The 17546-nt window shown below is 42.6% G+C and overlaps 1 protein-coding gene across 5 annotated transcripts in view; it reads left to right on the top strand.

Annotated features, from left to right (window-relative positions):
- Washc4 (WASH complex subunit 4) overlaps positions 1-14387 on the top strand; it is a 52302-nt gene extending 37915 nt beyond the window's left edge. For 3 of the 5 annotated variants that reach the window (NM_001399772.1, XM_008765293.3, XM_039080078.2), the window contains 8 exons: positions 1854-1962; positions 4319-4385; positions 5151-5237; positions 6625-6772; positions 8745-8841; positions 9327-9523; positions 10044-10143; positions 12315-14387. In NM_001399772.1, the coding sequence (NP_001386701.1) occupies positions 1854-1962; positions 4319-4385; positions 5151-5237; positions 6625-6772; positions 8745-8841; positions 9327-9523; positions 10044-10143; positions 12315-12382 (873 nt within the window). In that variant the 3' untranslated portion in view covers positions 12383-14387. Of the gene's footprint in view, positions 1-1853; positions 1963-4318; positions 4386-5150; positions 5238-6624; positions 6773-8744; positions 8842-9326; positions 9524-10043; positions 10144-12314 lie in introns of those variants that run through there. The other 2 variants (XM_006241205.5, XR_005486803.2) reach the window with 2 other exon arrangements.
- The last annotated feature ends 3159 nt before the right edge of the window (positions 14388-17546 follow it).

Raw genomic sequence — 17546 nt, 5'->3', positions numbered from 1 at the left:
CCTAAATTCAGCTACTGCCTCATAATGACAGATGCTCATTTACACTGGGCTTTGGTACTGACCGTCTCTGCGGGCGTAGTCTTTGCATGAGTCTCCTGTGTCTGGCCACCTTGTCCCGTATAGCTCTTAATGTTCTCTGTAGGCTTACGCATACTGGGATGTGAAAGGATCGTTGTAGCTCTGATTATTTTATTTTGCAATAATATACATATCATCTACCATCCTGTCATGTCTTCTCCCAGCTCCTTTTCTGGAGGTAGGCACTTTAGCGGTGTAGTATGAGCCCTTCCTAACTCTTGGCAGTAAACGAGTGTCTTCACACATTTACCCAGTGCTGCTCTCTACTGCAAAATAGAGCCGTCGTGTAACAGTTGGCATTGTGTGCTTGATGGCTGCACATGTCCCTGCCTAGTTGTTTTTTAAAAAGTTAGTCATAAAGGGGACTTATTTAACCCCCAACTCATGGGTATTTTAGTTTCTCCTCCTCTGTTCTTATGAGCAGAGCTACAGATAACATGTCTAATTGGAGACCATCTCTGAAAGAAAATACCCTGCAAAGAAATTTCTAGAATAGTGAATGAGAATGAGTACTTCAGATTTCTGGCACATGCTGTCTACACCCAGGGAACACTATACAGTTGTTTCCTACCAGTCTTTAGGAATGTTGTTTTACTGGGCTGGAGATGTAGCTTGCTTCTTGGAAGTGGGCTTGTCTACCGTGCCAGAGGCCCTGGGTTCAATCCCCAGAACCATAAGGAAAACAGCAGTGACCCTGAAATAAACAAAGAGCACCGGACACTGCCTTCATAAAGAGGATTCCGTTTCCTTTGCCGCCCCCCTCCTCCCCTTCCATCCTCCCGTGTAGGGTTCCCCAAAGTGAGGTGAGAGCTGTGGAGCTGTAGGAAGTTACCAGAGCAGAGGGAGACCGGGAACATGAGGAGCCTACACACTTCCGTGGCTCTGGATCTGTTTCCTGCTTATAGACCTGTGTGGATTGCACATCAGACTCATCCAGCCTTAGCCTTCTTGTACGATAGACCTCCGTGTATTACACTGTAGAAAAGTAACTAATGCGACAGTGCATCAGTAGAGAGGTGTAGTTGATGTCTTTTTACTGGGCTGGAAATTGCTAGTAAGCATGCTGCTATAGAGAAACTGTTGTCCTCACTACAGATGAACAGCACCTTCTCTAGTCCGTTAGCCACACTGTGAAAAAAGCTTTTTTCTTGTCTCTAAATTGATAATGTCAACTAGAAAATTTTGTTGTGTTTTGTGTTTTTGAGACAAGGTCTCATGTGAGGCTGGCCTCCTCACACATGCTATGTAGCCAAAGGGGGTCTTGAACTTTTGTTCTTCCTGCTTTCACCTCCCTAATGCTGGGATCATAGGTTTGTGCCAATAAGCCGAGCATTTTAAGCGCTTATATATTCCTATGGAAGGAAGGTGTTTATAAATTCCTTGTCAACAAGCCTATAGCAACTTGCTTACATATAAGGAACAAAGATGTCTAGGGGGCTTCGTTCTTTTTTCAGTCTGACAAGAGCAGTTAGGTGATAAGAGACTAATAATGGTGGTGGGGACTAAACTGAGTTTTTTTCCCCTTTAGCTAATTAATCCCAAAACAGCAGCAACAAAAGCATCGACCTAGAACACCAGTGGGTTCGTTGTTGTTAAACGGATTGGTCATTGATTGACCTTGAATACCAATGAGGTTTTATTATGTAGATTTGCCATTAGACTTGTTTTAAATCGTAATGAGAAACAAAATTAGAAAGGACAGTGATGCTGACATCAATTTAGTAAGAATTTTATGTTTTAAGGACCTAAAAATAGTCTTAAATTTATCTCTTTAGTATCCTTTTGATAGGGCAGAAAAGTTCAATCGCGGCATAAGAAAACTTGGAATCACTCCAGAGGGACAGAGCTACCTCGACCAGTTCAGGCAGCTCCTCAGTCAGATCGGTAAGTCACCCAAAGGCATCAGGAAAAGCAAGTGCCAGGTTCTGATCACCATGAACAGGAGACAGCTCACGGAGTGTGGGAACACCTCTACTTGACTTCAGCCCACTTACTGAACTGTTGTGTAGACACTAGATAAGTTCTTAAGTAAAACTGGTTAAAACAAATTAGACATTCACTTAATAATTACCCCTCAAATTAACATTCACAATTAAGAATCAATGGTAAGTGGGGTTTCATGTAAATTTTATTACAGTTTAGATATTGATGTCATTTTGTACTTGTGTAGGATTTGTTGTGTTTTAGAAGCAGACGACTTCTGAAACACTGTGCATAATTTTTATAGGGAAAGATTGTGCTTAAAGCTCAGTGTTCTCTGAGCTGTTCACATGTGTAATCCCTGGTACTGCCGTCACACAAGCCTGTGACATAGGCACAGAACCACCTTCTAAAGGTTCCAAAGTCGACTCTGAGAAACAAATGGTGCTGTTGACACTTGAGCCACCAGACCAGCATACGACAAGTCTTTTCAGCTCACTGCTGTCTACTGAAGTAGAAGCTACTGACATTTACTGAGCATGCTCTCGGCTGTGACTTTGCATATGCATGCATATATATATATATATATATGTGTGTGTGTGTGTATATATATATGTGTGTGTGTATATATATACATGTGTATATATATATATGTATATACACACACACACACACACACACGTACACACACATGTACATACACAGTATGTAACGTATTCTTTCCATTCACGTATCCTGGAGGGTCTAATGATGACAAATAAGTCTTAGATGCTGGGGGTACGGCAGTACGGAGTCTGCCTTTCAGAGTTTAGCGATGAGGAGGCTGACATACAGGTAGTGTCTCTATGTCTCTAGTTTGATCCAGGCCAGAGCTGACAGGTGGCAGAATATAGACTGGAGTTTGAGTAGCCTGATGAGGTTTCAGCCAGCCTCTGACATTTTAACCAGTCAATACTGATTGACACAGTCAAACTAAGTGTTTAATTTTTAAAAGATGCATGCTGCATATTTTTCAAAAGCCTGAACAGTTGGGACAGTCTAAGTGGATCATGAGTAATCCTGGCTGTGAAGCATTGATATCAACCTGCAGTGCTGTGAAGACTTACTGTCACCTTGTTACTTGGCCTGTTACTTTCTTCCAAATAATTTTAGTTCCATTATATATCGAATTCCTATTGTGATCCAAGACATGTTCGCTCTAGGGATGGGATAGGGAAGACATCAGATGTCATCATATGCAGCACAGGAGGCAGACAAATGTCCGTTAGCAAGTTCTGGATAAAATATAATGAGATTTTGAGGAATAATCTGGAGTAGACCAGGAGTGAAGCTAATGAACACCTGAGTAGCAAGACACAAAATAGAATAGCAGCCTGGGCAGGGTCACATGGGGCCATGTTGACAGAGGGAGAGCGACACATTCTGAGATGCAGCTGTTAGTTTTCAGGACAGCACGGCGGAGTTTATGGGATCTGGAGTTTGATGAGATGGAGGAGACTTGGGTTCTGAAGTTGGTAGTGGGCAGTCAGCTCAGCCGTGCCGTGTCACAGCGATCTAGGCGAGAGACCTGAATGTGGAATACGGTGATAGCTGGTTTTGATCCTCTTTCTTCTGTCCACTGCCCCGGCCACTGAACCCAGGTCCTCACACTTGAGACAGCATGCCACCAGATCTCCAGCCAGATTCTGGCTCTGCTCTCAAGGAAGAGCTGGGGTAATTGTCCGCTGATTTAGTGAAATTCGAAAGAAAGGAAGGAGCAAGTGAGGGATGAGGTCAGGGGTGAGGTCAGGACATTGGACCCAAGTAACTGGAAGGGCAAAGCTGCTGGTTTGTGAAGTAGGAAATGTAGCCGGGGATAAAGATCCTTTGACTTGGGTGTGATTAAAATTTTAAATTTGTCTTTGATACATAGGTCTGAGTTTGGATAAAAGTCTAGAGATCAGAGGAGTCCAGGCTAGAGAGACAAATTTGGGACGTATCAAGTAAAGATTTCCTAATACCACTTTAGAGTGAGTGTGTGAGTGTGTGTGTGTGTTAAATTTTACTTTAATTTTAAAATAACTTTTCATGAAGCTAGCAATTAATGATTTTAATTTAGCAGTTGAGGTACATTTATCTTAAAATAATGTTTATATCTCAATCTAACTTTTAAATGCACAAGTCTGTAAATTGCTTTTTATGGAATAGAAACTAAAGAAGATACAGCAGAATATTTTGGTATTTAGGAGTGGGGACTAATCAGTTGACTACTTGATGTAACTTGTTCTGATGTCAAAATTGCTCATATAAAGATGTGCTTTTTTGTGTGTGATTTTTGAAGGTAATGCTATGGGCTATATACGAATGATAAGATCTGGTGGTCTTCATTGTAGCAGCAATGCCATTAGGTATGGATTCAAACATGATTTCTACCTTTTTTGTGTAATGTAATCTTTCATGATACTATAGAAAAGGTATTTGTTCTTGTTGAATACAATTCGAGGCTGTGGCCCTCTTGGTACTGCCCAGACCTCTGCCCTGTGTACTCAGTTAACCTGTTTTCTTCCTAGTGAAGAGGAAAGCGCTAACCCGATACCTGAGGGCTTTCCCTTCTATTAACATGTTATTATGGGGCTGGAGACGGTTCACAGGTGCCTTCCCAGCACCCGGATGACTGGGAACAACTGGCTGCCATTCTAGTCCCAGGGGATCTAGCTCCTTCTTTTGGCTTCCACAGGGGCCAAAAGACACACAGGCAGGCAAGCACCCACACACACAAAGTAGAAATAAATAAATCTGTTTAAAAAAATTTTTTTTAAGAAAAGAAGGGTGCCGAAGGCACAGAATATATACACGTATATATACACATGTTTATATATATAAATATATAAAATGTATATAAGACTATTTTTGAAAACATTTCTCTTAAGGTTACAGTAGGTTGATATTTTAACAGAATAACTAATGAATGTAAATGCATTTTGAATATCAGGAAGTGATCACATATAAAATTTGATTTGGAAGTAAAGTGATATTAACCACATTACTGAAATGCTAAGATTTTCCTGAATTATACTCAACCTTTGGTGTTATTATCCATAGTACTTTGATACACATTTTGGTTACATACATTTTACTGCCTCTGATGAATTCCTTCTCAAATTCTCATGTAGATTCGTGCCGGATCTTGAAGACATTGTGAGTTTCGAAGAGCTCGTGAAGGAAGAAGGGCTTGCAGAAGAAACACTTAGAGCAGCCAGGTAATCTGACGAGGGCCAAGATAGGGAAGTTAAAGCATATTTACACTAGGCAAAGCCAGAAGGCACTGTACACACACACACACACACACACACACACACACACACACACACACACACACACACCCCACACACACACACCCCACACACACACGGGTGTGTGTGGGTGTGTGTGTATGTGTGTGTGTATGTGGCAGTATTTTGTAGGCTCAACTTAGAAAATACATTGTTTTTAAAAAGACTACAGTATTTTAAGATCTTTCCAACTTGACCAGAAAGTGATCTCCTGAACCCTGTGTCCACACGCAGCTGCATGTCGCATACTCTGTCTGAGGTGACTGACATTAGGTGACACCTAAAGTCGGATTGGTAAGAGTCAGCCAGGGCTAGACAGGGCTGTGTGGTGGCGAGCACTCGTTGCTCCTGTACAGGACTTCAGTTCCCAGCAGCCATGGGGAGAGTTGAGTGTACTGCTGGTCCCTGATCTAAGTAAAATGATCAGTCTTTATAATGGTGTAAAAATAAGAAGCATACAGTTGAAGCCCTATTTCTCGATTTTTAATTTGGTTCTTTTTCCAAGCAAGCGATCTACACTCTGATTGTAGTGGTGCTGGGCAGGGGTAGCAGGTCAGCTCCAGCCAGCTCGGAGTCAGAAGGAACCACAGGGTTTTCTGAAGATGGTGGGAGAGGTTCAGTTCCTAAAGGAGGACCAGATCAGGGGTAAGCAGGCCCAGAGAAGCATTAGTGAGGAGGAGGTTTAGTTCAGCAGAAGGTAATTACAGAGAGCATGGGTACTCAGGGAGTGGAAACCCAGCTAACAACGTAGTGCACCAGATGCTCACTGCCAGACTCGATGGCCTAAACTCAAGCCTCAGAGGCCACATGCCGAAAGGAGGACACCAAATCCTGCAAGTTGTTCCCTCAGCTTTACATTTGCATACACAAGCACACTGAGGCACACCCACCCACACACATACACGCGTGCTCTCACACTAATATTTTAATAAAATGTCTAATGTGATGGCTCAGCAAGTAAGAGCATTGCCACTGAGCCTGATCTGAGCGTCACCCTCAGAATCTTGTCTTCTGACTCGCACACACGTGTGCACATATGTGTAGCACATGCATAGCCATACACATGTAATGCATGAACACAATAAATGCAAAAAAGAAACACAAACTATTCTGAAGTCCCAGGATGGTCTGTTCTATTTTAGGGACTAAATTCATCGAATAGTACTGATTAGTTTCTGCTCATTCTGAACCTCAGGGACATTTTGTGCTGTTTCCACATTAGGAGTAGCATTGCCTAACCTGATGAGAGACATGGGTTGTAAACAGTTGTACCTTTAAGAAGAACTCAAGGATGTTTTGTTTTGATATTTTGTAGGCATTTGGACTCGGTCCTCAGTGATCATACACGAAATTCTGCCGAAGGCACAGAATACTTCAAAATGCTTGTAGATGTTTTTGCTCCAGAATTTCGAAGGCCAAAGAATATACATCTCCGAAATTTCTATATCATTGTCCCTCCTCTCGTGAGTATTCTAAAAACTAGAAGTGAGTTATGAGTGGGTGTTAACACAGACTGAGTATCCTAAAGCATCATGTGTACTCTGCCTTCTGGCTGTCAGTGACGCTAAGGTGTCAGGTTGTGGCCTAGGCTTGGGCTTGTCCTCAGTGCTGCAGTTTGTCGTTGGCAGCCTCTCACGAGTAATGGCTAGAGAAACCGTGGTATTGTCAGTCAGTTGCGTGGATGCGCTCCCACGTAGGCCACAGGGTCTTTGCACAGCATTATGCTATGTAGTCATTTGGCTGTGACGGAGGCCAACTTACTGTGGCAGCAGTCCTTCCAGCGCATCTTTTAGGCTCAGTTCTTTATTTTTGCTTTCGGATAACTTCTCTTCTCATTGTAAATACTAGTACCTCAGATAAATTGTATAGTGTTTTTTCTCCTAAAATATGTTTTCTTTACTAATTTTATACTTTCTGTCTTTAGCTCAAGTTATAAAAGCAATTATAGCTGTGAGAGAAATGGTATATATTAATAATAAATCTGATTTTAGAAGATTTCTATACTTCATCTTTTAAAATTTTTAGTGGATATCTTTAAAATCTGAAGCTCCCACAGGCATATGATAGCTTTTTATTACATCTGGTTTGTATCAAGAGTAGTTTTCCACAGTTTGGGATATGAATTACTTCATGGAGTACGGGGCTCTGTCTCCAGCACTGTACACCCTGATGTACTGTGCCAGTCTTGTAATTGCTGGTTTGGGGAGGTAGGTGACCTAGGATGATCCAGAGCTCCAAGTTACCCCTGGCTAGGCTGGACTTTATTGGGGGCGTCTTAAAATGCCAGTGACAATACATGCTGCCAAGAGATTGGTCAATGCTTAGTGTACCGACCAGCTACTCTTCCAGGGGATCCGGGTTTGATTTCTTGCATCTGCATGGAGGCTCATGACTGTCTAAGGTCTCAGGGAATCTGACACCCTCTTCTCACTTCCATGGACACAGCATACATATGACGTACACACACACACACACACGCATACATATATATACACAAGCAAACATGCATAGACATAAAAAACAGAAAAAATTTAAAATGCTCAAAATGGGAATAAACCCTTTCCCTGACTCGCTAATAATGATAACCTGGTCTTCTGGTATCCACATCTGTTAGAGATTGTCCCACTGACAGCCACCTTTCTCTTCTCATGTCCTGTTGTGTACACCTATCAGTTACTGTTAGCTCTGTAACTCATGTGGCGGACATGCTCATGTACATCTGCTCAGTGCACAGGCCAAAGAAGTTTGTTCTTTGGTGATTCTGTATGAACTTGAATTCTCCCCACGTTTCTTTAATCTGGAGAGCATTATATTCAGGTCATGGTGGGTACTGGGAAAGTATTGATGAACTCAGGGAAAAATCTGGATTTATAAAAATCTTCAGTCGCATAGTAGACTGCACAGCACACAGACCCAGTGTGCGAGTTTTATGCTCTGTATTGTAAATCTTGAGGGGTAAGTACAAAGGAGCTGCCAGAAGATTTAAATGGACTGTAACTGTGAGATATTTTATAGGTAGCCACTGCTCTCTAGTGTTTTAGGGGGAGCTGTGAAGGCACAAGGAAGGATTGCTTTGTTACAAGTGCTTATGTTTTGAGGCAGAGTAAAGCCATTTCTGCTCCCCTTGTTTCCTTGGGTCTGCCTCTTGGAAGACTCGATGTTTTCACTCCAAACTGTGTACAGCCCTTTCCAGTGAGCACTGCGCCGGGGGAATTATCAGTGGAGGGGATTCTCGTACTTAAAGGATGTGGAAGAAACGTCCTCAAGAGACATACATGGACTTGCATTCTCACCAAGAGACAGTTTACCTGAGGCAAATGTTCAGGAGCTGAGAAGAAATTCTCTTTGTAATTCTTGAAATGCCTGTTAACAGCATCTAAATTTAGCTGATGTTGTTAGCTCAATTTTTTTTTTCTATATCTTATCTCTTTTTAGACTCTGAACTTTGTAGAACATTCTATAAGTTGCAAAGAGAAATTGAATAAAAAAAACAAAATAGGAGCTGCGTTTACTGACGATGGTTTTGCCATGGGTAAGCATTAAGCTGTTAACTATTTTGCCCTCAGCGTGTGTTTACCTTCTGGTGGGCTCTCAGAAAAGCTGCTTGAAAGTGGGCTCATGTGCCTTGGAGTAGACTGGTTTCCCCAGCAGGCCTGCTGTCATTTATGCCGCTGAGTGGCTACTGTTTGTCTGATTTGCTCTCCTCCCGGGCTGGGCTGGCTTTGTTGTGCGTTAGTTTCACATCCTAACATTTAGTTTTATTGGCATCTCTGAAACTTCCTCTCTTCTGTCGGGTCAGCTTCCGAAGTTTGTATCATGAACAAAATTTTCTTTCTTTTCTTTCTTCTTTTTGCTCTGGTTTCCTGATGAGGTCTGTGTTATTTTATCCTGATGAGGATTGTGTTATTTTATTCTTGATTCAAGTGACCAGTTCAGTGTGTGTTGCTGTGGAGGCAGGAGAAAGAAGAGCTTCTGAACTCACTGTCATTTAAATTTTGGTTTTGCTAATGACTGTAGGTGTGGCTTATACCTTGAAGCTTTTGGACCAGTACCAGGAGTTTGATTCACTTCACTGGTTCCAGTCTGTTAGAGAAAAATACATAAAGGAGATAAGAGCGGTTGCTAAGCAACAGAGCGTGCAGTCAACCAGTCAAGATGAAAAGCTGCTGCAAACCATGAACCTTACTCAGAAGCGGCTGGAGGTCTATCTACAGGTACAGATCCACACCTCTGATAACGTCAGTGTGCAGTCCACTATATGGACTGTGAGAAGCTATGTGACACGTGAGGCAGTAGCAGTAAGAAGAGCGTATGTTAGGATTGATAATCGGAAGCCATTGGTCATAAGAAAATTAAGTTGGGTTAGACAAGATGGTCAGTGGATAAAGTGCCCAGGGACTGGACAGATCCCCAGACCCATGTGAAAGCTGGGGAGGTAGAGTTGCCTTCTCGAAGCTCTTAGAAGGCAGGTGTAGGACCTGCCTTCCAGCAAGCTTTACCCAGAATCAGTGACAGACCACGCCTCAACACATAAAGGGACAGTGGATGAGGAGGACACACCTCCACACACAAACCCACGTGTGGATACCCAACCACACATGTGAACAGGTGTGTATACACACCAGACACACATGTGCACAAGAGTGGTCAGGGCACTCACTTTAGAGACATTATTACTACTTTGCTGTTTTCCTACAACTGTTTTTCCTTTTTATTTCAAATTTTCTCATGTAGGAATTTGAACTGCTGTATTTCTCCTTGAGCAGTGCAAGAATTTTCTTCAGAGCAGACAAGACTGCGGCTGAAGAGAACCAAGAAAAGAAAGAGAAGGAAGGTCAGTGAGTGGTGTCAGAGTCTGAAGGCCACTGAGTCTTGAGAGTAGACACAAGTGCCCCACTTCCTGTTAGGTTTCTCATTTACTTACTCTTCTGGAAAATCATACAACCCTAGAAATGAATCTCTTACTAACACTTGTGTGGGTCACATGCGATGTAGAAGAAAGGTTTACTTTATTCCTTACACCCATGTTCCAGCCCTTTAACAGAAGCACATTTAACAAGCCTTTCTTATGTGGTGTGGAGCAGTCAGGGGGGAAGGAAGCTGGAGACAGCTGTGCTGACCCGGCGGTTGGGACGGCAGTGGTGACTGAGGGGCTCTCACTTCCCTGGGCTCCGAGGGCGAGGTAAACAGCATCCACTGTGTGCACGTGAGGTCCCGGAGCGTCTGTGCTGCAGATGCTGTGCCCGGGAGTGGTTCAGCCGAGCCTCAGGACAGCCTGGGGCCCACCCCCGTGTGTGCTGATGGAGCCTCACACACTTCATTGTAGAAGGGCACGCTCCACGGTAGAGTTAGCGTCTCCATTTCTCTCAGACTTGACGTGGAAGAGTAGTCCATTGTCTTCTTTGAGGATGAGATGGTTCCTTTTTTTTCTGTCATGGAAATTATGAAACTTAGTTATGGAACTAGTTAACATTGAGAGTTTTTTTTTTCTTGTTTTTCTTATCTGTTATGTTAATTTTCATAAATTGAGGTGTAAAATATTTTCAGAAAGTTAAGGTGGTTCTTAAAATTATTTTGCTCTATATTTTAAAGTACTCCTCCCCCTTTTTTGTCATGAGTGGGGCAGTTCACTTGGGTAGACACTTAAGTGAAGCAATTTATTCTTGTCAGTGTGGCATATGTTAAATGTTACTCATCAGAATTAGGTATCAGGAGTGTATCTGGGTATCTTTAAACCTGGATGCTTAGTGTCCGCACTGTTGTCTGTTCAGAACAGCACATCCAGGCAGACACTGCTGCACTGTGGGGCTGGGACCAGCTAAACTGCAGAAGGAAAGCAGTTGTTGCTTTGGCTAACGCACTCCATGGCACAGCAGCCTGAGCAAACTGCACGTGGGCCATGGATCTGCTCTGAGGCTGCAGCATGAAGACCGCACAGCCACCCTGGCCTTCAGGCTCAGGCTCTGGCGCTCCTTGCTCTGTCTTGTTCTTCAGGAAGTCAGGGATTGCTCATGCGCTGTCGGTCTTTTAAGACTGTTGGGCTGCAGTTTGCTCAGAGAAGAGAGTTGCTGAGTGTAGCTAAATAGCTGTCATCTGCTATGTATAATGCGTACATAGGACATTTTGACAAAGTGCCAAGAATTAGTTGGCACAAATTATAAAAGGCTGTTTTAAAAATAAATTATAGCCAAGCTGTGGTGGCTAACACCTTTAATCCCAGCACTCAGGGGCAGAGGCAGGAGGATCTCTGAGTTCAAGGCCTGCTGGGCTACAAAAACCAAACAAAAAAATTAAAAAGTAACTAAACAATGAGCTGCGTGCAGTGGCTCATGCCTGTGACCTCAGCATTTGGGAGGCTGAAGCAGGAAGCTCATCCGTGGGGCTCACTGGCCAGCCAGCGTAGCTAAGCAGAGAGCTCCAGGGTCTGTTGGGGTCCTGCTTCGTAAAACAAGGAGGGGACTGGAGAAATGTCTCCACGGTTAAAAGCACTGGATGCTCTTCCACATAACTGGCTTGGGTTCATTTCCCAGTACCTGCTTGGCAGTTCACAACCAGCTAACTCCAGTTCTAGGGGATCTGATGCCCTCTTCTGGCCTCTTTGGGTACCTTTTATACATGTAGGCAGAGTACTCATCAGACACATAAAATTAAATAATTAAATTTAAAGAATGAGAATGATAGAGGTAGACAGCCAGTGTTTGTCATCTGGCTTCCATGTGTGTGCATGCATCCACATACATGTGTACACATGCACATATACCACACACACAAAGGAAGTCAAAGAAGTACTCAGCACTGATGGCAGTATCACAAAGGGGATTCTTGTGTGACCCAGATGGATGGAAGGTTTCTTAACATACTTGGTAAACAAACGAACAAGTACAGTTTGTGATGTTAGGAAGGTGCCTCGTGGATGCAGCTTTCTAACTGACATTGAGTAGGAGAGCTTTTCTCATACTTGCTATAAATATTCCCATTGATACTTACTCACACGCTTGCTTTCAGAAGAAACTAAAATGAGCAATGGAGACGGATCCGAGAGCACTGTGTCTGCGGATCCTGTCGTGAAGTGATGGGATGCGGTCGTCAGACATGTCGTGCTTTCCAGAGACTGACATGGATGCTATGACGTGCTTGATAATTGTCACTTCCTGGGCCACTCCTGTGGAAACTGCAGTGCCCTGGAGTCAGGCCCACTTTATTTCTGATGCTCTAGCTTTCACGGGCGGAGAAGCAGACGGTAAGACTGGATCTTTGTAGTGTAGGCTGAAGAGCCCCTGTGAAACTCTGCCGTGAGGCTGGCGGCGGGCAAGTCCAGATCCCTAACCCATCGCCTCCCACTTCTCTACTCTGTGTGTTTGTAATTTGTCTATGTCTTTGATCTGTGTTGATCTCAAGTCATGGGAAAGTCAATGCATATGCGGTACACAGCCAGTAAACTCGAAGTTTAAAAAGGGCTGAGCCTGAAAGACATGAAGCGTCCGTCTGTATCAGACCGTGAGGATGCTGGAGATGAGCAGAAAGAACGGCCTTCCTGTGGGGTTGGGTTCCACATGACTCACTCTCATGAGCTGCTGATGTCTTTGGTGAGACATTTATAATAGTTTACATTACTTTTGGAACATTTATCCTCCAACAATTGCTTTAAATTTAAGATTTGCTTAATATTCAAAGAAAACTCAGATTAAGCCATAGACGGGATCCCACTTGAAGTTTCACTGGGTTTGAAGGCACTCTGTGATACTAGGGAAGAAAAATGAATTTTCCTACATCCAAACTCAGGTTTCTTCATTACATTAGATTGAAATCTTGGTGGCAGTTTAGACAGATTTTTACTTTAAATCGAGTATAATCTAAGACATAAGATTGAACAATAACCACACTATGACAGGTGTTCAGTAATTTACCACTGTGAGAATGAAACTAGTCAGTCGCTTACCGATCTGAAAGAATGAACGGTTTTGAGTAAATTTAGTTCCCAACAAGCTACTAGCTTTATTTTTGTAAAGGTGTGCTAGTTAATCGTTAACTGGGTTAATCATGGCCTTTTTTGAACGTATAGTAAGATGATGCCTTTGGGATGAAAAGGAAGGTTTAGAACTTTAAATGTAGTGCAGACATTCTTTTGGAAATGCTTGTTTTTAATTGCATTTACCCTTTTCTTTGGATACATCTTGCATGTAATCCTAACACCTAGAATTCTGACCTCCTTCCTTGGTTCCCACCTTTGGAGTGGAGATACGGTGCCCAGGCTGGATGCAGTGCTTAGGTCAGGGTAACTGTCTCAGCCCAAGCTAAACACTTTGACTGTTAAGTCAGAAGAAACAGAATAGATTGGAAATGGTTTTTATTATATAAACATGGCTTAGAGAATTATGAACAAAGGGTGGATTAAAGGCATTTAATGTTTATAATTGATACTAACTGTAGAGATGGCCCTAAAGCATGCTGCATAATTAATAATTTATATTTTCATTATTATAAATGTTTATATTAATGATACTGGATTTGATTATATCAGATTAGTCACCATTTTATAGTACCAATATTTTCTCTTTTTCTTAAAAATGTTCTTTGTTTAATTATTCCCGAACACGAGAATTCACAAACTGACTCCCTGAACACTTAAAATTGGGAAGTGACAGGTAATTGTGTTACCTTTAGTTAAAAATAATGTCACTGTAGTCTGGATAAATTGCCATGAACTCGTGAATTTGAAGTCCAGGCTCTAAGGAGAGAAGTATTTAAATGGTGTTAAGCTGCCGAGCAACAGGGCTTCAGTGTGTTCACATCTGAGTTACTGTACAGTGGAGAATGGTTTTCCTTGCTAACAATATTTTTTCAGAAATATTGTAATTTAAATATTAACATGAGTGTTTTAATGTAAATTCACAGAAAACTTAATGATGTTCAAATTCTCAGGAATTAAGACCTAACCATAACATTGTCAGTTCTGATTAAATTTTGTAAAAGACAGCAAGTTTGTTATCTCATTTGAGAGGGGTTCTCTGTTCCCCTGGCTCTAATAGAATACAGTATGTATAATAAAGCATTAATAAATATGATTTCAAAACTGTCCTTCCCTTGGATGCTTGTGGTCAGCATTGAATGTCTTCAGCCAGTGGGTGTTTGACGTGCTTGCTGAAGTGTGGAATTGCGGGTTGCACCTGACAGCAGACCGCTGCCGGACCCAGTGGTTGCTTGTTGATGTCTGCGGTTCCCATACAGACATTATGTGCAGTCTCCCTTTCAAGAAATAAATGTATCAGCAGGGTGGTGGTACAGCCTTTAATCCCAGCACTAGGGAGGCAAAGGAGGAGAGTTCAAGGCCAGCATATGCTACAAAGTGAGTTCTAGAAAAACCCTGTCTCAAAAAACCAAACCCAAGCACACGCAGAAAGGAAATAGACGCATGCGCACAGGCAGAGAGCAGCGTGATGGGGTTGATGCCTGTGCATCCAGATAAAGACTCTTCCTGACCGTACACAGGTTGCTACTCTAACTAGAATGAACCCCTGTGAAGTCACTTCCTCGCCTACTCCTGGAAAGGGCCTGAGTTTCTGTGCCATGTTAACATTAGCTGTTCCTGTTTACAAACAGCTGTTTTGAAATTATAATAAGCAAGGTTTTTATTTTCCCCTCAGAGTCTTACTTTCTGTAGCTCAGCTGGCTTAAACTTAGTGTTGCTTCTTTTTGGCCTCTCACGTGCTGGGGTTACAGTTCTGTGCTACCACATGCAGCTGGTGTGGAGACAGACTGAATCCTGTCAGATCCCACACTGAAGAGATACCGAATTGCTGGTTCTCGTGCTTGCTTAGCATCACACTGGTGAAGTGAGGTACTGCCACACATGCTCCTCACGCTGGGCTGCTGGGTGAGACACACGGAATTGTTCTGCTTTAGTTTGGAGTAATTCTCTTTATAGCGTTGGTGACAGACAGTTCAGACTGCAGTTTTTATTTTTTTGCTGCATGTTTTTGTTTTGTTTTTAAACCAAGGCCTTGCAACATTAGGAATAGTTTAATAGGATTGTAAAAAATCCTCAAATGGAAGACTGCTAGAGTAAGAAGAAATCTGTGTACCTGAAGCAAAGTCATGGGACTACGTAGATGATGATAGCACAGTTAGAGCTCAGCTTGTGAAGTAAACATGTAGTTAAGTATAAAAAAGGTTAAGTTGGTGGGTTTTCCCCTCGCCATTTCAGTGGTGTGGGTCCCGCTTATCTCTAGTTCCCATCAGTGAAAGAGAACATAGGTGAGATTTATCTCCCAGTTGATACAAATACGACATCATAATTTTGCACATGTTTAAGAACTACAAGTACATTTACAGAACCGTGTGTACTGAAATATTTTCAGTAATTCTCCTATTAAGATGAAGGGCATGGCAGCATCCATAAGCATGGCCTATGAAAAAAAGCACTGTTAAGGTATTTCATCTTGGGCGGGACAGATGACTCAGCAGTTAAGAGCGCTGACTGCTCTTCCTGGGGTCCTGAGTTCAATTCCCAGCAACCACATGGTGGCTCACAACCATCTGTAAAGAGATCCAGTGTCCTCTTCTGATGTGTCTGAAGACAGCTATAGTGTACTCATAGATAAATAAATCTTTAAAGGAAAAAAAGGTATTTAATCTTTGGAAAATTTGTACAAAGGTAAGCATTAAAAAATACCTCTGGTATCTGAGTATCTTCAAAATTAATACATTAAGAACATTTGGCGATGGCTTGGTGTCTGAGGTTGTGACACTGGAGGCAAATGGATCCAAATCTCAGCTTTCCTAGAAGCAGCTGACTGACGCTGTCTGGGCCCCACGTGCTCCAGCAGAGGTTGGGACTTTTATTTATCTCAAAGGTCTCTAAGGACTAGCTTTTGTATATAAAGGTCTCTAAGGATTGGCTTTTGTATATAAGGAGGTAGTACTTTAGAGCTGGGCGTGGTGACATATACCACATCTAGTGTTGGGGAGAAAAGCTAGGGGGAATCTCGAGGTAGAAGTCAGCCTGGGCTAGAGAGTGAGACTGTATCTGAAAAAAGGGAGCAAGGTTTAGTGCCTGTGTTCTATAAAGTGCTGTTACTATTAGTGAGTAATGTTTAGGTTATTACCTCTGTTTTATGGTAGAAGTACATTGGGTGTCTGAGTGTGCTTGTTGCTAATCTCTGGTCGTGGCTCAGCTGGTTGTTAACAGTGTAGTACTATTCCCATTGTCATTACGGTGTTTGTGTGGTGGGAGGGGGGATTCAAACCTATGAACACCATTTGTATATGAATTATTTGAAAGTATTTAATCTTTTAAATGGTATTTAGAATTGCATTAGTGTTGCAGAATCCGCACAGAAGCTCCCCTAAAGAAGGCAGTCAGAAGCCCCACTCTGGGAATGGAAATGTCTGCTAGCTGACTTTTATTAAGGTCCTGCTCATCTTTCGGTTGGGCATGTGGTAATCTCTCAGTGCTTTTCATGCATTAGAGTGATTTTGGTAAGTTGAGACAAAGGACCAAGTCACCACTGCTTCTGGCGTAGACTGTATGTGAAGTCCTTGGGAAGCCACCAGGGTAGCGTGAGACCCAGTCCCACTACCTTAGAGGTCCTCCAGCTGCTCCACCTCCTGTGGTCATCTGTTCCTGCTTCTACAGTTGTGTTCTCCCAAGTAATGCAGTCCAGTTAATAGACATGAGCTATTCTGACTTTATGCCTTTAAAAATGGAGTATTCTGAAGTTCTTCATGTTGATTCAGGACTAGAGTAGGTTAAGCTTTCCTTCTCATAACTGGTTACACGTACACCAATGTTTTATTCTCCTGTTGATAACTGGACTTCTGTGTCTGGGACAGAGTGATCATTCTCCTACATGTCCTGGCGTGTGGGTGCTGGGACAAGTGCTTTTGGGTTGCACTGTAGACCGTGGAGCTGACCCTGTGCCTTCTGTGAGAAGCATCCATTGCTTCATTCCTGCCGTCTGCTATGTGTGTAGCTCTCCCTTCCTGTTGAGCCTGGGCATATTTGTTTCCAAGCCTTTCTATGTCTTAACAAAGTCTTCTCCATATTTAGGTACTTGGTCTCGTGTGTTTGGTTGTGTCTTTGCTCAGTCTATGTTTTCACTCTGTCATGGTGTCATGGCCTAATGACACCTATACCTCCAGCATCCAGAGCAAGACTGCAAGGCCAGCCTGGGCCACATACAAGACTTTAGTGTGTTCTTGTAGGGTGATCTATAAACTAAGCACAGTAAGCAAAGA

This window comes from Rattus norvegicus, chromosome 7, assembly GCF_036323735.1.
Source record: "Rattus norvegicus strain BN/NHsdMcwi chromosome 7, GRCr8, whole genome shotgun sequence".
Taxonomy (NCBI): Eukaryota; Metazoa; Chordata; class Mammalia; order Rodentia; family Muridae; genus Rattus; species Rattus norvegicus.
Note: the sequence above shows the minus strand (reverse complement) of the source record. Positions and strands in the feature narration are given on the sequence as shown.